The following is a 20,564-nucleotide window of genomic DNA, read 5'->3' as shown; positions in this document are numbered from 1 at the left end:
AATTAATTAAAAAAATAAAAATAAAAAATTCTTTTCCAAACCCACACAAAAAAAAAAAGATAAAAGATAAATTGGACTTCGTAAAAAATAAAAAATTTTGTGAAGCAAGGACATTATAAAAAAAAAAAGTGAAAAGCCAGCCTATGGAATGGGAGAAAATGTTTGCAAATCATATGTATTATAAGGGCCTAGTATCTAGAATATATTAAGAACTCTTAAAACTCAAGAACAAAAAGACAAAAGACCCAACTTAAAGTGGGCAAAGTATTGGAATAGACATTTCTCCAAAGAAGATACACAAATGACTACTAAGCACATGAAAAGATTCTCAACCTAGTCAGTCATTAGGCAAATGCAAATCAAAACTACAGTGAAATAACACTTCACCCCCAATACGATGGGTATAATTTTTTTAAAAAAGGAAAATAAGTGTTAGGGCTTGGAGAAATCGGAACCCTAATGAATTGCTGGTGGGAAAGTAAAATGAATCAGGCATTGTGGAAAACAACTTGGTCAGTTTCTCAAAAGTTAAACATGAAATTACCATATGACTCAGCAATTCCACCCCTAGATATAGACCTAAAATATTCAAAACAGATATTCAAACAAATACTTATATATAAATGTTTATAGCTGCATTATTCACAATAGCCAATAACCACATTATGTACAATAAACCCAAGTGTGATGGCATAATCAGCAATTTGTGGTGTGTGTGTATAAATCATCCATAAAAAAGGAATTAAGTATGATACATGCCACAAGAGAGACGAATCTCAAAAACCTTATGCTGAGTGAAATAAGCCAGACAGAAAAGATCATGTATTATATGACTCTATTATATGAAATATCCAGAATAGGTAAATCCATAAAGACAGAACACAGATTGGTGTTGCCAGGGGCCAATAGGAGGGGAGAATGGCAAGTGACTAATGGGTACAGGATTTCCTTTGGGGCAATGAAAGTTTTTTGGAACTACATAGAGGTAGGTGATGGTTGTACAACTTTGAGGCCACTTAATTGTTCATTTTAAAATGTTTAATTTTATGTTATGTGAAATTTTACCTAAAAAAATTATATATGTAATCTGAGCATTTTGATTTCCATTAGTTTTAATATTTAATGGTTGAACACACTTTAAGAATGCAATTAAATCAGCTGTTTAAAGAATCACTGGAACACCTTCACAAAGTCCCAGGGTTCCACAAAACACAGTTTGAAAAACACTGAGCCATTTCAACAGCACATGGAAGATGGAAAGCCTGCCTCGAATACTTCCCTCAAGCTACAAGAAGCTTGTCTCTCTGCAGGGCAGCCTGTGCCACTCTAGACAGTTATTTCTCGGGCAGGTGTTTAACATTTGTACTGAAGTTTCTAAGAAATGTCCACTCAGCAGTTCCAGTTGTGGCGTCTAGAATCACCAGCATCATCAGGGTAACAGAAGATAGCAGATGTGTTCACAAGCAGGCCTACTTTTCTCTCACCTAAATGCCCCCAGTTCCCTGAACTTTTCCCCCTGTGGCAGGTTTTCAGATTTCCTGATTACCCTTGAGTGCTCTCTCAGTGACTCCAATGAAAGATAGATGTCTTAGAATCTTCACATTCTTTTTTTATAGCTGCATAGCTTTCCAATGCATGGATTGGAAACTTATTTATCCAGTGCCCTGTAGGTAAACATTCATTTTTTTCCAAATTTTTGCTGTATTTTGCTGCAATGAAAAATGCCTGTGCACATCTTTTCACATATATCTATAGAATAACGTACCAGAAAAAAAATGAAGTGAAGGGTGTGCATATTTGAAATTTTATCAAAAATTGACAGATCGCCCTCTGTAATTTGTTCCATTTTTACCTCCCCATCAGCAGTCTGTATGAGAATACCTCTTTCCCACACCATTTCCAATACAGTATGTTATTCTAACATTTTTATCTTTTTGAATCTGACAGATGAAAAGTGGTTATCTCATTTCAGTTTTAATTTGCGTTTCTCTTTATTCTCAAAGAAGTTCAACGTCTTTTTGTATTTTTAAGAGCTTCTTTCCTCTGTTTGCTGGAAGCTTTGCAGATCTGTTCTTTATCTTTGGTGTTCTAAAGCCACATTGACAAGTTAAGGTGGAGTTTTTGGTCGTTGATAGTTCCGGGCACTTGAATGTGCCCTTTCAGTATGAGAACTTATGTCCTTTGGTTCTAGAAAATTCATCCCATATTTCCTTGATTATTTTCTCCCCTTTATTGTCTCTATTTTTACTTTCTCTGGAACTCTTGTCTTTTCATGTCTTTATCAACTTTCTTTGAGGTTTTCTATTTTCTTACTCTTTGATTTACTTTTAAAAATATTTTGTAACAATGGGTACATGTCATTATACATTTGCCAAAACTCAGAGTGTACAGCACCAAGAGTGAACTCTAATGGAAACTGTGGACTTTGAGTGAGAATGAGTGTCAGTGTAGGTTCATCCGTTGTAACCAATGTACCCTCTGGTGGGGGATGATAATAGTAGGGAGAGGCTTGGGGATGAGGCAGAGGGTATATGAGAAAGAACTCTATACTTTTTGCTCAGTTTTGCTGTGAACCTAACATTGCTTTAAAAAGAAAATTTTAAAAGGAAGAAGAAAATCTTGGCAATCATGTTTTTAATTTCCAACTTACTCATTTTTCTCTGATTTACTTTTTCATCTCATGGATATGATATCATCCTGAATATCTCTGGATATACAGAGTAGAATTTACTAAAAGCTCTCTTACTGTTCCTGAATTGTCTGTCTCATCTAGTGTTATTTTGCTGTTTATCTTAGTTGTGTAGCCTACCAGAAAGGCAACACAAAGCTGACTTGGAGCTCCAAGTAAGGCAGGCCAACCAATGTACTAACTGTTCAGATAGAGTGGCCAGGGAGTCAGCTGTTACATGTCAGCTGTTACCCCTAAACGACAGCAAGTGAAGGTCCTTGTTCTAGGGCACCAGTATTCACAGTAGCTGTTCTAGTTTTCTCTAATTTGTTTAGTTTCTGCCAAAAACCTGACTCTAATCTTTTGTCTGGGAAGAGTTGGGGTCAGTATTTGGTTGCTAGGCATTCTTTGTTCAGGGTGGTGGCATTTGGAAGGTATCAAGTGATTATGACTTTGAATCAGTCCACTTGTTTTCAGCTGTGTCTCAGACGCATCTTGACTGAACCAGGTGTTTCCCAGCCTCCTGGTGCTCTGACAGGTGGCTGACCCCATCTATCCTACTTTGGGCTGCACCCTTTCTCTTTCCCCCATTTACCTCACCTTTGCTCTAGAAATCTCTCCATCAGTTTCCCTTTCCCACACTCTATATTGTTGTGGATTCATACTGTCATATTCTCTATGAAGTGTTAACAGGGTCTCAAAAAGAAGAGAATCAGATGTGGTCGATTCATGTTTTTGAAGCAGAATATCTTGTTTCTTCAGCATGCGTTTTCCACTTGCATCTCCTCCCCACCCCCAATCTATCTTCAGCTCCTTATAATAATTGATTTTGTCCTGGGCAGTTAGTGTTGTACCCTTTTATACTCATGGAGAGTGAGTGACTTGATCAAATGTTCAGAGCTAATAAGTGGTAAAGAAAATAACCCTTTTAAGGCTTTTTATTTTTCTATTACGATGCACCACGCTGTTTCTCCATATCCATTTGTTCTAAGACTTTTGAATTGTTTCTTTCTGTGTTCTGAGGAAGGATTTCTTTAACCTCCTAGTTTGTTCTCACTAGCTGAAGTTTATTCTCAATCAAGCCTCATCAACCACATTTTAGCAGAATCAGATTTTTATATATTTTACATAGCTTTTGGATAATGGATTTGATGTTTCTGGCTTCAGTTTTAATAAATCTGCCCTAGAGAATTAAATGGTTTCTTCTTGAAGAGAACCTTAGTAACAAAGAATAGTGATAGAATATTTGCCATAGTCATTATTTATTTTGCTTTTATTTTTGTTTTGTTTTTGGTGCTAAACCAAAAATGATTGGAGTTAGGATTTGAATTCGCTAACTATTTAGGTAATCTTTATATAAATTCTAGTGATGACTAATATAGGGAAGTTGTAAAAACATATTTTTAAAAGACATTTGCAGTAGTTCTTTACTAACCTGGTCATTTTAGTTGCTAATATTATATTTCACAAGGTATATGGCGGTTTGGTGGCTATTTTTCTTATTAAAATGGTAATAATTACAAATATTCTGACATAGCCTATTTATAATTATGTTCATTTAGATACTGAATATAAGAGTAAATATATAATTCTCATTTGTATGTGGTTAGAAAGACTGTACTGTGTATTTTTTGACAAGACTTAAAAGCAATGATGGTATTTCCATTTCTTTGCACTTGTTCACAGAATACAAAATGAATTATCGTTACTTAAGAAAAAATGTTCTAGATAAACAAAGATTATATCTTTTGTTTAAAAAAAAATAGGAGCAGATGTCTCAAGTATTAGATGCCATGTTTGAAAAATTGGTCAAAGAAGGGGAACATGTAATCGATCAAGGTGATGATGGTGACAACTTTTATGTAATCGATAGGTAAGTTTTGCATAACTTCACTACTGAAATGTAACGAACCTTTTGTGTTTAATCTCAGTGGTTATTATAATGACTGACAAGTTAATAGATAACAGTTGCTATTGCCTCTTTACTCTTATTAGTACATAATAGGCATGTAAACCTGCTGTGAATGCATGCAGTAAAACCAGACTAGATCATGAAAAGAGGCATGATTTATAGGAGAACTGTTTATTTTTGGTTAGTTCAATCTGTACAGCTCAGTCACTGTGAGCCTCTTCGTTAACTTCTATTTGAGAGGTAGTATGTAATAGATGCCTATTACAGTGAGAATTAGAAGCATAATACGGCACCTGGGATATTAAATCCCAGTATAACTCAATTAGTTATCTTTTTAAAGAGGTTCTTCTTTTATTAACTATAAAGCAAAACATGCTCATGGTTTAAAAAAAATCAAAGGGGCATACGGTAAAAAGTCAGTTTCTCTTCCTACTGCTTCAGCATCATCCAGTTAGTTGAGTGAGTAGTTTATGTGTCCTTCCAGAAATTCTTTATGCTTTGTCTTTTACAAATTCTATATTTGTTGTTGTTATATTTGTCTTTTTAAAATTCTGTAGAGAAATTTTATTTAAATGAGAAGGCATGCATTTACATTAAAAAGCTAATTTCAGAAAACTTAAGTTGTGTTCTGTTTCAAAGCTTTATCCTTTAAGTATGCTTTAAGCAATAATTAAGTGTCCTAAAGTGTAATAGGGGATCAGTCTGAACTGAGTATTTCTTCACTTTTGTAATGTGATAGTGAAGTGTTTATGAGGCAGTTGGTATCCCCAGCCCCTCCTCTTTTGTGTGGAATTCAGATACTCTCCCAGCCTGATTGATTGGATTCCATTTGCTTCTCTGTGTAGAGTTGTGTTCAACTTAGAAGCCTTGTAGAAAACTACTCCCCAACTGTCTACTTAGTCCTCATTTCTTGATCTACGCTCTTCAGAGAGTAATGCATGCTCTCTGAATCAAGAGTTTTCACTGATTGCCCCATTCCCTCATCCTGAATGCCTTGGTGACTTAGAGAGCTTTTGCCAAGGCACTAGCCAGGGCAGGGGTGGACTCTGTGATTTTAGAATAGAACAGAAAGGGTTGTCTCATATGTAAATTAAAGTCATGGTTTTGATATCATTAACAGCTTTCATCAAGTGAAACACTTCATAAAGTCATTCAACTATTTAATTATATTAATTGTGGGAGTCTATGAGAACCCCAAATACAACACAGGATTAATCTTCTTTTAGTAGGTATTTTGAACTATAAAAATTGTCTTACATTTGTATATAGTACATCCTTTTCAGGTAGATCCTAATCATCCATTTGATGGATGAAAACTCAGGCATAGAGAAGTGATGTGAGTGGGCTTAAGTTCACCCAGATGATTATTGCATAGCCAACCCCACAGCCAAGTCTCTTGGCCACAGTTTGTGTTCTTTCCATGACTCTGCACTGCCTGAGGCCTCACATTATCATGGAAGGAATCTACATAGAAAAGCAGCACACAGTATTTTATTAGATTTTAGATTCATGTGATTTTAACTGGACAGTAGCTCATTTTACTTCTCGTCAGTACATTTGTTGTATATTTTACCTTATTTAAGGTAGAAAATGTAGAGAACAGTTTTGATGCACAAAAGTGTAAATAGCATAGATAGAAGAATTAATCTATACTTGAAAAATAATTATTCATGAAACAAATTCTAGACGGTATCCCTGAAATAGCCATTCTACCCATGAATTTTGTTCAAAACCAATTATTCTCTTCCTTATTCAATACTACCTTTACCTATTAGCTTGTTTTTGCTTTTATTGTATTTTTACCATTTATAATCCATTTTTAGTAAAAACACTTCCTTTTCGTCTTTGTGAGGGTTTAACCAATAGGATAAAACTGGTGTTTCACCTCTTTGCCCTCACAGGTTCTTCAACAAGCCTTGAAACCATGTTCTCTGATTAAATGCAGTATATGGAAAGACAGTCCTCTACAAGAAGAATGTAGTTCATATAAATGTACTGTCTGGACAATATGTAGTGCAGAGGCATGCACACTGAGGCTTATTTGCTTAGAAAAAGAACTCCAATTAAAAGATAAACACAGAGAAACTATTTTTAAAAAACAGGTTCAGATATTAAGTCTGGATTTCTGTCACTTTTTACTTTTATAATTAGATAGGGGGTTGATTGAAAATAAAGGGTCAGATGACATAAATATGTAAATTTTTTAGGCTTTGTGGACTATGTGCTCTCTTGCAGCTACTCAACTCTGATGTTTTACACAAATAAGCTATAGATAATGCATAAACCAGTGTGTTTGGGTTCAAATAAAACTTTACGAAAGCAGGCGGTTGGGTATGTGGGCCACAGCTTGCCAGCCCATCCTTTAGATTATAAAGGACCCTCCCAAGTACTATATAATAGTGGCTGACCAAATTGTTGAAGCTATATATTTTTAAAAAAATTATTTTCTTCTGGTCTCAAAAGTAGTACTTGTTTATTTTAGAAACAGAAACTCTTTAATTATATAGTTAATGTCCCTGGAATCCTTCATTATTCTTACACATTTTCATATACATTCTTTCAGATGGTTGCCTATGCATATATTATTTGGTTGCTCTCTTATATTTTTATCATTTATCTTACATTTTTATGGTTTTGCCTCATATTCCCCAGTAGGTACATGTACGGTCCTTACTCTGGTCTAGTTGATGGGTGGTCTCTTCATACTCGTCTGTAACAGATGGTGTCTCTGACACATCAATGCCCTTTTATTGCTTATTGTCATCAGAGGGGAAACAGAGGCTGGGAATGCGATTTTATTGCACAGGACTCTCCTCTGAAACTAGATTTTTTTGTAATGAAATTTTACTTGAATTACTTTTATCTCTTTTTTTTCCTGTGTCCAACAGAGGAACATATGATATTTATGTAAAATGTGATGGTGTTGGAAGATGTGTTGGTAACTACGATAATCGTGGGAGTTTCGGTGAACTGGCCTTAATGTACAATACACCCAGAGCAGCCACAATCACTGCTACCTCTCCAGGTGCTCTGTGGGGTTTGGTGAGTGAAATATTTCTTTGACTTGAATGTTATAAAGCATTGTGACAAAAGCCAGTATTTTAGTTCTAATAGGTAGATTTATTTGGGGTCATCACCAGGCACTGGGGATTTTATGAAGCAACTACTGGATGCTGAAATGTTGGGCACTACAACTGTGCTGAGTTGAACTCTCTCTGTTCTGCTTCCTTAGTAAAGTCAGGCGCCTAATGTACTGGCCCTGGAAAGACACTCAGCTCCAAAATGGTCATCTTTTACCCACTCTTAACTAGCTAGCCACACAAACAACCAAAGCTCTCAGTGCTATTTTCTCAGAGAGCTTTCTGTGTTTAGTATTATATAATCTGTGGTTCCCAAAGTGTGGTCTCCTTACCAGTAGCATCTGTATCTCCTGGAAACTTGCAAGAAATGCAAATTCTGGGATTCCACTTATTGATTTTGGCCCACTAAATGAGAAACTCTGGAGATGGATCCTAGCAATCTATATTTGAACAAGCCTGCCAAGTGATTCTGATGCATGATAGAGTTTGAGTAACCACTATAAACTGATTCTCTTGGTGTGGTATAAATTGATTGGTAAAACTTTGCATTGAAAAGCTGCTTTGCAAAAAAAAAAAAAAAATTACCTGATGCCTGTGCCTCTCATTTGGATGCATATCAGAATTACTTGGGCCGGGAGGCAGGGGGAGGTGTTTAAAAAAAAATCCTCTTGCCAAGGCTTTACCACAGATAAATTTAATCAGATGCTCTAGGACTTAGGTGGTATTTCTACAAGACTTAAAAGTTGGTTTAGAGATGTTTGAGTGAGGTAGGGAGAGAGAGTCCTTTCACAGATAATAATCAGGAAGCAGAGTAGCGGGCACTAGTAAAGCTGATTCTGGAAGCTCGTGATTCTCAGATTACAGATCACCTGGGAATCTAGTTAAAATGCAGATTCTGATTCAGTGAATCTGGGACAAGGCCTGTGACTCTGAATTTTTCATAAGCTCCCATGAGACACCAATGCTGCTGGTGTCCAGAATACTCAGCAACACTGATTTAAGAGAATGTTTACAATATTTGTATTTTCTTTTAAAATTGTTAAAAACAACCCACCCTAAAGTTTTGACATGCATTTATCCAGTTATTTCTCTGAACTCCTTTGTGGAAGGAGAAGAGATTGAAATAATATGAATCATGTTAACAATCTCATTTCCGAGGACTGTAGCTTTACAGAAGTTACACATTATTCAATCACGACTCAGCATTTGACTCTGAAGGGGATTCAGCTGATAAAAATATGCTCGATCAGAGGAATAAGACATAGTGTACATTTCTTCTTATTAGAACCAGGCAGTTACTGTTTACTTATTAAAAATGTGATGAGTCACCTTTTAAGTTGTTGAAGAATAACTGGAATTGTTTCAGGTGGAGGGAAATTCATCATCTGAAGTGTTGTAAGAACTATCAAAGATTTGAATATCCAAAGCCAGCAAAAACTCTAAACCATTGCAGACTTGGTCCATAGGTAGTATTTGCCTGTCATCAGAGCAGCAGGTAAAGCTAGAGTCGGCCATGACTTGTTTCATTAAGGAGTAGCATTTAAAAAATTAACCCTCATAGTGGGGTTACCAGCCAGGGTCAGATTATCTCATGGTAAGGAAACTTCCTGCTTGCAAATCGTAGGCTCGAGATCACACATGCATCTGGTCGACTCCTTTGAGTATTGATAGTTTTAAGCCCTGGTCGAAGCCATAAAGCAGGTATAAAGGCCCAGCGTTTCCCAGAGTGCGTGATACTTAAGCTTTCAAGAAGGATCAAGCATTTTTCAGAGATTTTTACTAATCTGTATGTTATTAAACTTTATAAAAGTGGACAGTTTGTGATGATCACCTTGGGGTATGTGTGTTGGTGCAATAGCTTTTTTAAATAGAATAATATAATCAATCAATACTGAAGACCTACTTTTAAAGAACAGTTTGCCTAACTAGCCTCTTTTCAGGGAAGTAGAAAAATTTTTCTTTTAAGGCCTCAATAACCTATATTTCATAAAAGCTCCTCAAGTGATTCTGATACAGAATCAGGTTTGGGAACCAGCTGCAACAACATTTTATGGGCGGAGTTTACTACAAAACAGAGAAGACTAGAAATAGTTTAGCAATTTAAAAAATAACCACAATGAGCTATATGTGTCAGGAAAATATTTCTATTAGTGGCTCACCTCTTCATACCCATTGTGACATATAAATGTAATTCAGAAGGTCCCATTTCAAATGTTTTTATCCTAGTCATTTCAGTAGTCGCCTCTGAATCATCAGCATGGTCATGTAGATCAGTTAATTCTCTAAGGTTAACTGTCACTGAGTATTATTTGCAAAGTTAAACTAGTCTATAAAGGACTTTTCTCTTAGGATTTGCTTTATATCTGTACTTCTGTAGCGGAGCTCTGATCTGTTATTGAGCCCTACATGCCGAGATTTTGAGTCATTAAAGTCTGGAACCTCAAGAAACTTTTTTTTTTTTTTTAAAAAAGTACAGCTGATTCTGATGCAGAGCCAAGCTTGGAAATTTAAAAACTATTTTTCTAATTACCTTGTAAAACTTTTTTTTTTTTAAAAAAAAATAGCACGAATACAAATTACAGCCCTTATAAAGTTGTAATAAACTAAATTGGAGAACAGGATGTTTCATCTCCCAGATACACCGGCATTTTTCTCCATCCTTCTCCAGTTCATTTCAATTCAGCCTTAATACGTTGGCATAGTAATTAGTTAATGAACATATCCCAGTTTTTATATTTTATATTAAAATGGTATCATCAGTGTATGTCAAACTAACATAATTCTGGGGGCTCTTTACTAAGAACTAAAATAATGTTTTGTAGGAATATTTGCAAAATAAAACTTATAGAAAACACATTTTTCGAGTTATCTTTAAAATTTCTTTAGTCTCTTAATTCAGTTCTGTATTTTTGAGGTTAAGTAGTATAAACATAGGAACAATTTAAAACGATGAGCATGAAATAAACACTGGAATTAGACTTTACTCAAGAAGCTATAGTTTCTTTATGCACATTTTTAAAACAGAGAACTGACGTAATGTAGATGTGACCCAAAAAATTTTCCAAGAACTCTTACATTATAATTGCTTTATGATTTAAAAAATTTTTCTAATAGTGTTTTCCATATATATATTTTTTTTTACCGTAGCCCATATAAACACATTAGGAAACATCACAACTAGTGCATAAGTTTGTATGTGTTTGTGTGTAAATATATTACTAAAAATCACTTTACTAAAAGGGACACATGCTATTTTCTGTTCTATTTTATTTTTTATAAAAATGCTGGTCTTGGGTGAAGGGAGTCAAAAGGTACAAATTTCCAGTTATGAAATAAAAAGTCCTGGAGATATAATGCACAGCATGGTGTCTGTAGTGAACTGTATTGTACATTTGAAACTTGCTAAGAGAGTAGATTTTAAAAGTTCTTATCAGAAGAATAAAAGTTTCGTAACTATGTAGGTGACGGATGTTAACTAGACTTAATATGGTGATCATTTCACAATATATACAAATAGCAAATCATTATATTGTACTCCTGAAACTAATATATGTCTATACCTCAAAAAAAAAATGTTGGTCATGTCTTAGAGAGTCAATTTTATAACAGTCTGGGGCTGTCATCCCCAGTAAAAGAACTGGGTGCTAGTTCAAACTCATAGAAACAGTATAAAATGGTTGCTAGCAGCTGAGGGGTGGGGGAATGGGGAGTTATTGGTCAAGGGGTACAAACTTCCAGTTATAAGATGAATAAATTATGGGGATCGAATGTACAGCATGGGGATTATAGTTAATATTGTATTTACATACTTGAAAATTGCTAAGAGAATAAATCTTAAATGTTCTCACCACAAAGAATAAATGGTAATTATGTCAGGTGATAGAAGTGTTAGCTAACCCTGCTGTGGTAGTCATTTCACAATATATATCAAATCCATACATTGTATACCTTAAGCTTACATAACATTATAGGTCGGTTATATCTCAATAAAGCTGAGGGGGGAAATACGGTAATAGTATCTAGTTTTTAAAATGGTGTGACAGCGCCACCTCGTGGGTTTAGCCTAATTATGTGGTGTTCAGAGCTCTGTCCTGAATAAAAGTAAACTGATGCTTCCTTTAAAAAAATGAAAACAATATTTTATATGGTTCTATATTTTATGCTTGAAGAAATAAAAATCTGAAACTGGTTTAATTAATGGTATAATATTGTTAATCTTTGTTTCAAAATCTTCAATCGTTTGTTCCTTATAGGGAATAAAATGAAACTATCTCTTTAAACTTTTTTCCCTCATAAAATCTCCCTTTTAATTGTCTTTGTATTTGATATTCTGCCTTTTAGGACAGGGTAACCTTCAGAAGAATAATTGTAAAAAATAATGCCAAAAAAAGAAAAATGTATGAAAGCTTTATTGAGTCACTGCCATTCCTTAAATCTTTGGAAGTAAGTATATATTTATGCTTTATTTTGCTTTCAAAGCTTTTATTTTGTTAGGAATGTTTACTTCTACACAAAAGTTTCTTTGAATAAAAATCTATCCATATTTTCATTTAAAAAATTATAGTGTTTGTATAACTCAATATTTCTTTTACTACATATAATTGCATTTGTTTTGTTGTTTACAAGTAATAGTAAGTTTTATTGTTTACAAGTATAGATGCTCCTGTGAGTATCTATAGCAGAATTATATGCTGTCTTTATCTCAAAGCAGACTTAAAAAAGTCACGTGTCAGCAATAGCCATTAGAATACCTTTTCAGGGAGAGGTTATCTAAATACACAATGTCCTCACTGGCCTCTTCTCCTTTTCTCTTAAAATTGGCATTCCAGAGTATTTTCTTTTTTTAGGCTACTCTTATTCACTTGATGAACTTTTCAAATCCCCTGGCTTTAAATACTGTAAGTTGATGCGTTTTAAAATTGACATCACTTGGCGAGAACCCTTCCTTGAATGCCAGATCATTTACTAACTGCATATTTAACATTTCCTCTCAAACACCTAATAGACACCTCAGACCTAACACATCTTAAATTTTCTCCTCCCCTTTCTTCCCCATCTTAGTCCTTCTAGCATCTCAGCCAAAATCCTTGGGGTTAGTACTGACTCATCTACTGAAATATCTCTTTATTGTATTGTCAGTATGTGCCTGGCAGAAATTTTGGCCACATTACAGAATGCATATTAGGCAGCTCATCTTCTCTAGCAGCATCTCTCTTTAAATAAAAATAGATCGGGGGGGTTGGAAATTCACATGCCTTCAGAGCTAGGCAAGTAACATAAAGAAGAAAACCAAGCCAGTAGGGGCTTTGGTAAACTAGAGAACATGTGCTTTATCTAAAGAAACAACTGCTATTCCACCATAGCTTACTGTTGCCATGTAATATGGGCTGAGTGTCGCTCAATCTCCTGATTTTTCAAGAGAAGCTGGGAATTGAAATTTTTATGAGAAATTTATTTTAAAATGCTGGCTGATAATTACTGTAACACATAAAACCACACACTGCTCAGTGTATTTGGCCTGTGGGCTACCAATTTTTACATCTCTGAAATAAGTAAGATTACCCAATTAATCTGTTTAACGTTGTCTTTTTTTTCCCTTTGTAGGTTTCTGAACGCCTGAAAGTGGTAGATGTGATAGGCACCAAAGTATACAATGATGGAGAACAAATCATTGCTCAGGTATAATACTTTTTATGTAATTCAGTTTAGGGTTATATTCCAAAAGGTTCTTCTACATTGTAAATCTTGGTAAATTTTTCATGTGTCTATAATTAGCATGTAGTAATGGATTAAATGAATATTGCTTCTACCAAATGACCTGGTTTAATTTACTAAAAATGGTTTAATTTATAGCCATTAAGCTATTTGGATATTTTTACTTATATAATTCTAATGAATATGCATTAAATCATCAAATGGATATTTGCACATGACATGAAATTCACATGTATATAAAGAATAAGATGTCATTTTTAAGAGGAAAAACAGGGGAGTGTTCTGTGAGATTAGTAAGGACCCCAAAGGTGCATTGGAAGATATTATAGCATTTTGTGTGATTAGTTCATGTTGAAACTGCCTGCGGCTGCTCTCTGATAAAATTAACCAGGAAGGGAACACACTGCACCATATACTGTATTGGCTTCCAGGGTCAATGCAGTATATGGTGCAGTGTGTTCCCTTCCTGGTTAATTTTCCAGGGCCAATACAGTATATGGTGCAGTGTGTTGGCTAAATGGGGGCCAACATCTTATTTAACTTGTAATGTTTTTTCTAAGATCCCAGTTGAAACTAGTAGTAATATATACCTTGGCTAGAATAGGGCTACCAAGAAGTAAAATTTAGGAAGACAGTTGAAGTTCACAAATACAGCATTGTCAGTGCCAAGCTGGTCGAGAAGGGAAGGTTTCGGTGGTGAGATGCCCAGTTGGAAGAATGCACAAGAGGCCGACATGAAAATGAAATGGCCCACACCAACTTTATTGTGGGGAGCACAGTTCTATTGGGGGAAGTGCAGTCTATTGCAAGGAGTGGGTTTCTGCTTCTGTTCTTCTGCTCCCCTTCTGTTCTCCAGGGGACCACATGGCTATAGCGGAGTACAATAGTGGCATTCAGCCACACATGTGTGATACAGTAAGTTGAATTATGTTTACATATTTTAGGCGCAGGCGCCCTGCTCACTAATGTAACATTCTAAATCCAGGGTCCTATTCCTAGCCGCGAGCCTGGATCACAGCCAGACCTGGGACCAGCCAGGCCTGGGACCCATAAGCATGCAGATGATAGTACTTTATTTCCTAGTTACATTTTTGAAGAATTGAACAAATGATTTAAACAGATTTTTAATAGAATCTGTAATTCTTATCACAATATTATACTGTATTGTACTATTTATTAAAATATCTCTTTTGATATATGTGAAACAAGATTTAAGGACTGTGAGACTAAGGAAAGAATTATTTTAGAAAGCAAAGAAACAAGTAAATCAATCTCTGTACATACACATAGGGTTTGGAGCAGAGAAGAATTGGAAAGGAATGGAGTCAAATCAAAGAACAAAACTAAGGTTCTACTATATAAATTGATAAGTAACAAAGTATAGAGCACCTTTTTTTTAGTTTTTTATTTTGAAATTACATAGCTTCAAAGGGAGTTGCAAAAGTAATACAAAGACATCCCATGCACTCTTCACCTAGTTTCTCCAAGTGCATCTTGCATCACTACAGTGCAATATCAAAACTAGAAAACTGACATTGGCCTAATCCACAGACCTTATTTAGATTTCACCAGTTTTACATGCACTTAGAGCATGTTTTGAGAACAAAATTACAGAGTTGTCTTTAGTCCTACTGATTCAAAACACTTGAAAATTTAACATGAAGCTCTTATGAAAGGTGATATATATACTACAGTTTATTAGAGATATTTTGAGATATTAGTTATCTTTTAAGCATTTATAGACATATGTCTACACTATATTACATAAATCTAGACTACATTTATTTGTGTGAGGTAATCTGATACTTTATTTCTTGAATTGTATTAAAGACTTTTGAAATACCTAAGTTTCTTCACAATTACTTTTGAGAGGCTCAAAAAGTCAGTACCTGTTATCTTCTGATTATACTGTTTAATTCAGAAGGCATCATTGAAAATCATGGCAGAGTTTATTCCACCAAGAAAAAAGAGTATGTAGTCAGAAATGGCAACACTTTTTAGAAGTCTTTTTAGAAGGCCTTGAGGTGGATTGTCAGTAAACTGGCATCTCAGAGTTTGGTCCCCTAGCTAACTGCAATCAAAACATAAGGACCCACATCTACTGTTTCCAAGTAAGTCTGGGCGGTGCCCTTTTCGGGAGTCAGTAGCTTATCTTGGGCCACCATGCTACTGCTTGTTATATTAGCACAACACAGGGAGCACAGCATCAGCTGCCATATTTCTGCTGACCGAAGGTGCTGTGGGAATGGTGCTGCTTTTTCTTACATCTCTGCTGTTATCCAGGCTGAAGTTTGTTGAAATTCTTACCTCAGTGTTATTTGCCATGTTTTCTTGGATAGTTTTAGCAGAAATGCTGTGGTAGAGAGTATATTTTTTCAAATAATTTTACAAATGAAATCATTACTCTCTAATTATCAGTTGTAACCTCTCATTTTCCATAGTGAGAGGTAGCCAGTTCCTATGAGGTTTCACTTTTCAAGCAAATCGTCTGTGCATTGGGGTTGGATTGACTTCAGGGGTATGATAGGCAAGATTGTTGTCATCTAAATTTGCAATTTCACCCTCTGTTTTTGTTTTATTCTCATAGGGAGATTTGGCTGATTCCTTTTTCATTGTAGAATCTGGAGAAGTGAAAATTACTATGAAAAGGAAGGTGAGTGTAAAATCTGAAAATCCACATATGTTAGCAAGGAACATAATAAATTTTCTTTTTGATGTTTAGACTAAGGTTAACTTTTATTTCTAACAAGCTGAGTAAAAGCTGATGCTTTTGATTACCTTGTCAGGGTAAATCAGAAGTGGAAGAGAACGGTGCAGTAGAAATCGCTCGGTGTTCTCGGGGACAGTACTTTGGAGAACTCGCTCTGGTAACTAACAAACCTCGAGCAGCGTCTGCACACGCCATTGGGACTGTCAAATGTTTAGGTAGGACTCAATAGTGGGAATGCTTCTCCTGGTTGAAATTGTTATGTGTGCATTTTACATATTCGTGTTGTAATGGATTATCTTACTGGGCTCATGGTTTTTATGGGCTCCACAATATATAACAAGGTTAGGATTCATTGCATTATAAAATCAGTTCGTGGAAGCCATTTTTTTCTTTAAAACTTTCACATACATACACATTGTGTTCTTTTTCAGAAGCATGAAATTACATCTTATTTTGATTATTAAAATAAGAACAGAGTACTGAGGTTTATATTTGATCTTTCAGATAAATAACATGCACTATGTTGTGTTCCTCAAAAAAGGTTAAAACAATATTTTTATAAAGTACATTAAGCTCTGTGCGGAAAGTGGAAATGTCTGTGGTAATACTTATCCTAGTGCTGGGAAACAAAGGTTCAGGTTTATCAAAGCACAATAAAATTTTCATTATTGTTCAGCTGTTTAATTACCATCTTATACCATATAGTAGCTTAGCAGAAATGCCATCTTCAGCTAGAAAATATCTGTATGTGAGGTTTTATATGTAAGAAATAACTTACTTTAATAATGAAAAATATAATTCAGGTGGTGTCACTATAGGTGACATTTTCTTTTAAAAAATGATTCAACAGTAAGTAGCCACTATTCTCTTCCCCCAGTTTAGTAGAATAAACTTAGCTTCAGTGTTCTTAAGATTTGCTAGTATCCTCAGAATTAACTTCTTAGAGAAGTCACTTTTTAAAATGTTTTAAAGTATAATATTAATCAAGTTAGAAACTGACAGGTAATATCCCTGAGTAGAGATATTAGACAGTAATAGTAAAGGTGATGTGACACCCCATTATTTTTTTCTATAATAAATTATATTCACATTAAAGAAAATTTGAGAAATACAGAAAAAGTAAGAAAAACTAAGAGGCACCCATATCACCACCACTCAGTGACTGCCACATCTTATTATTTCTTATTCGCATGAGTTTTCTGTTTTTAAACTATTTTGTAAACTGTTTTCTAAATTCATTATAGTTTAGGCATTTCCTTTTTTTTTTTTTTTTTACAGCAAAGTGTAACATTCTCTTAGAGAAATATACACATTATAAATTATTTAATGATTCCCCACTGCTACATATTTTGAGAGTTTTGGCTCCATTTGTGGGGGGAAGGGTTTTCTTTTTTTGAGGTGTGTGTATAGACTACTTTTCCGTATATAGGATTTTTTCTTAGAAATGGTTTCAGAAGTGGATTTTCTTTTTATAGTTATATATATGGCAGATAACTTTTATTTGTACCAATTTATATGTTACCATCAGTGTGAGAATATCCATTCACTTTATTATAACCATTGCCTTTTTTACCTTTGCAAATTTAAAAGGCAAAAAACAACGTATTTTAATTTGTATTTCTATGGTAGTATGATATTTTCCATGTGCACATTATAAATTGTTTTAAATATTGCATGAGACAGACCAGCAAAGTGACATGTGATATATACTTATAGAAGTAGACAAAAGCATTATTTGGGCTGCAATTTTGAAGTGACTAGACAGTAGTTAAAATTATAAAAGGCGACATTTGGTCTTTACAACGTGGCACTGTAAACCCTGAGGTGGAAAAATAGGATAGAAAACACTCTGTTGCCATCTTTGAGGAGTTTGTATTACTCAGGTGACATCAAAATTAATTATTTTAAATTCCAAAGTCTTGCCTGTGATAATCCCTCATTCTTTTCTCAACCAAATCAGGAACCTCCCACCAACCCTTGCATTGCACATCATATTGTCAAGAGACCCTTGCTACTTCCTTTAGAAAAGTGGAACATTTTTATCTTTATGCCTTTTTTTAAATCTAAAAATACCATTGTATTATTGACATATGCAGAATGATATCATAAGTGTCTCAGAAATTTTGCAGAGTTTCAAAGAATGTTATTTATTTATTTTTTATTCTCCCTTTTTCTTAGCCATGGATGTGCAAGCATTTGAAAGGCTTTTGGGACCTTGCATGGAAATTATGAAAAGGAACATCACCACCTATGAAGAACAATTAGTTGCCCTGTTTGGAACAAACATGGATATTGTTGAACCTACTGCATGAAGCAAAAGTATGGAGCAAGAAGACCTATAGTGACAAAATTACACAGTAGTGGTTAGTCCACTGAGAATGTGTTTGTGTAGATGCCAAGCATTTTCTGTGATTTCAGGTTTTTTCCTTTTTTTACATTTACAATGTATCAGTAAACAGAGTAGTGATTTAATAGACAATAGGCTTTAACATCAGTTTCTAAAGAGTAGATCATAAAAATATTGACATACTGATAAAATGATTTTCTACTCCACAAAATTATTTGAGAGGTTTATTCAAGTAATTGTAATATACTGAAAGTATCTGTGTTTAAGAAGATAAGGATGTTATCATAGGTAATATGTATTTGTTCTGACTTACTCAGATTGATATGTTAGTGACTATACCCATGTAAGAGGGAACCTGGCAATGAATCATGCTAAACAGCATGGCATCACATTCTTTTTACAACTCATATATATAGTAAGTACAATTTTAATTATTTTTGTTTTAAAGTTTTTCTGGCTTGATAAGTTATGTGCTGACCTTGGCCTATTGATGAAATGGTATAAAACATCATATGCAATTTTAAAACCTTTTATATTTTTTGCAATAAAGTACATTTTGACTTCTTTGGCATAATGTCAGTAAACTACATAGTTCAGTGGTTTTAAGGGCAGGCAATTTAGTCATTGTAATACAGTCTTTTTGAGATGAGAGATCATTAACACTTTTTCTTCATAAAGCATATATCTCTGCTCCCTTTTTCATGTGCAATTCTCTTTATCTTTAAAATTTTGAGTTTAACATTTAATGCCACAAAGTTTTTTTTTTTTTAAAAAGCTACTTAAATTTACTTGTTGTCTTCTAAAATCTTATACATACTACAAAAAAAAAAAAAAAAGCCTAAAATCTTATACTACCAAAAAAAAAAAAAAACAAGAAACAAACAAACAAAACCTTCTATACCAAAAATAATTTGGGGGCCTTATCAGGATATTTCAGGCCCACAGGATATTTCTTTGTTCTTCACTAGGTGTCCATAATACAGTCCTTTCAGACATCTGAATCATGGGGTTCCTCCAAGGTGGTAGGAAATAAATTTTTATCAGCAAAACCATATACAAAGATAAAAGGAATTTCTGCCTACTCCACATACACCATTCAGGCATTGCCATTTGCTTTGATGTACACTCACAGTTAAAAGTGCAGAATGAACTCAACCTTTATAGGTTTTCATTGATAACAGATATGCTTATTATTCGGCACATAACATGAATTTTATTCGACCAAAGCAATATAGTTTGACATAATTTCTAGCCTACATGATCCCAATGTCTAGAGAAATTAATTCTAACCAGTTCACTTTTAAATGAGCAATTCCATTTTGGGAAACATGTTTTAAAGAAATATATACATGGGTAAAATTATTCTGTTGCTACTGTGGTCTCATTAGAGGATGTTTATGGTCTTATATAATGAAAATGTTAAAATGTGTTAATTAGATAATGTATATATAAACAGTTAAAGTCTGTAAAGTATAACTTCAGCCACATTTTAAAACAGTTTAACAATTTTGTAAACTTTCTTGTAGGAAGAGAGCTTACTACATGAAGATGACTTGTTTTTTATTTTAAAAGCCATGTCTGTTAAACAGGAAAAAACACACGGAACCCCAAATTTCTGGCTCATCATTCTGTATTCTTTATTCACTTTTTAAAGTTACCTGTTTTGTTGTATAAGCTGATTGTTGACTATTCATGGAATAGCAAAAAATGCCTGTTTAATAAGGAACTCTGACCAAGGCTGTAAATGCCGGTTACATTATTTTCAGTATTGTTGGTTATATTTAAATTTTCCTTATAATAAAGCACACTTTTATAATAAACTGTTAATTGTTTTTAATGTTGTTGGGGGGGGCTTGTTTCTTTAATATGACTTCTATAGCACATACTGCACTATGTGAAAAGCGCAATAGAGATACAACATATGTGAAAACCCCCCTATAAAACCACAATGAGCTATCCCCTCACACCTGTCAGAATTGCTATCATCAATATATCAAACAAGTGTTGGTGAGGATGTAGAGAAAAGGGAACTCTCGTGCACTATTGATGGGATTGCAAATTGGTACAGCCACTATGGAAAACAGTTTGGAGGCTCCTCAAAATAAAAATAGAACTACCTTATGACCCAGCAA

At 34.4% G+C, this 20,564-nt stretch overlaps 1 protein-coding gene across 1 annotated transcript in view; it reads left to right on the top strand.

Annotated features, from left to right (window-relative positions):
* PRKAR2B (protein kinase cAMP-dependent type II regulatory subunit beta) overlaps window positions 1-20,252 on the top strand; it is an 86,377-nt gene extending 66,125 nt beyond the window's left edge. Inside the window, exons 5-11 of the mRNA XM_006925366.3 lie at window positions 4,435-4,541; window positions 7,469-7,622; window positions 12,002-12,103; window positions 13,265-13,339; window positions 15,963-16,028; window positions 16,162-16,300; window positions 18,264-20,252. Of these exons, the coding sequence (XP_006925428.1) occupies window positions 4,435-4,541; window positions 7,469-7,622; window positions 12,002-12,103; window positions 13,265-13,339; window positions 15,963-16,028; window positions 16,162-16,300; window positions 18,264-18,397 (777 nt within the window). The 3' untranslated portion in view covers window positions 18,398-20,252. The remainder of the gene's footprint in view (window positions 1-4,434; window positions 4,542-7,468; window positions 7,623-12,001; window positions 12,104-13,264; window positions 13,340-15,962; window positions 16,029-16,161; window positions 16,301-18,263) is intronic.
* The last annotated feature ends 312 nt before the right edge of the window (window positions 20,253-20,564 follow it).

Source organism: Pteropus alecto, unplaced genomic scaffold, assembly GCF_000325575.1.
Source record: "Pteropus alecto unplaced genomic scaffold, ASM32557v1 scaffold109, whole genome shotgun sequence".
Classification (NCBI taxonomy): Eukaryota; Metazoa; Chordata; class Mammalia; order Chiroptera; family Pteropodidae; genus Pteropus; species Pteropus alecto.
The sequence above is the reverse complement of the archived record's forward strand: the minus strand, read 5'-3'. Positions and strand labels throughout refer to the sequence as shown.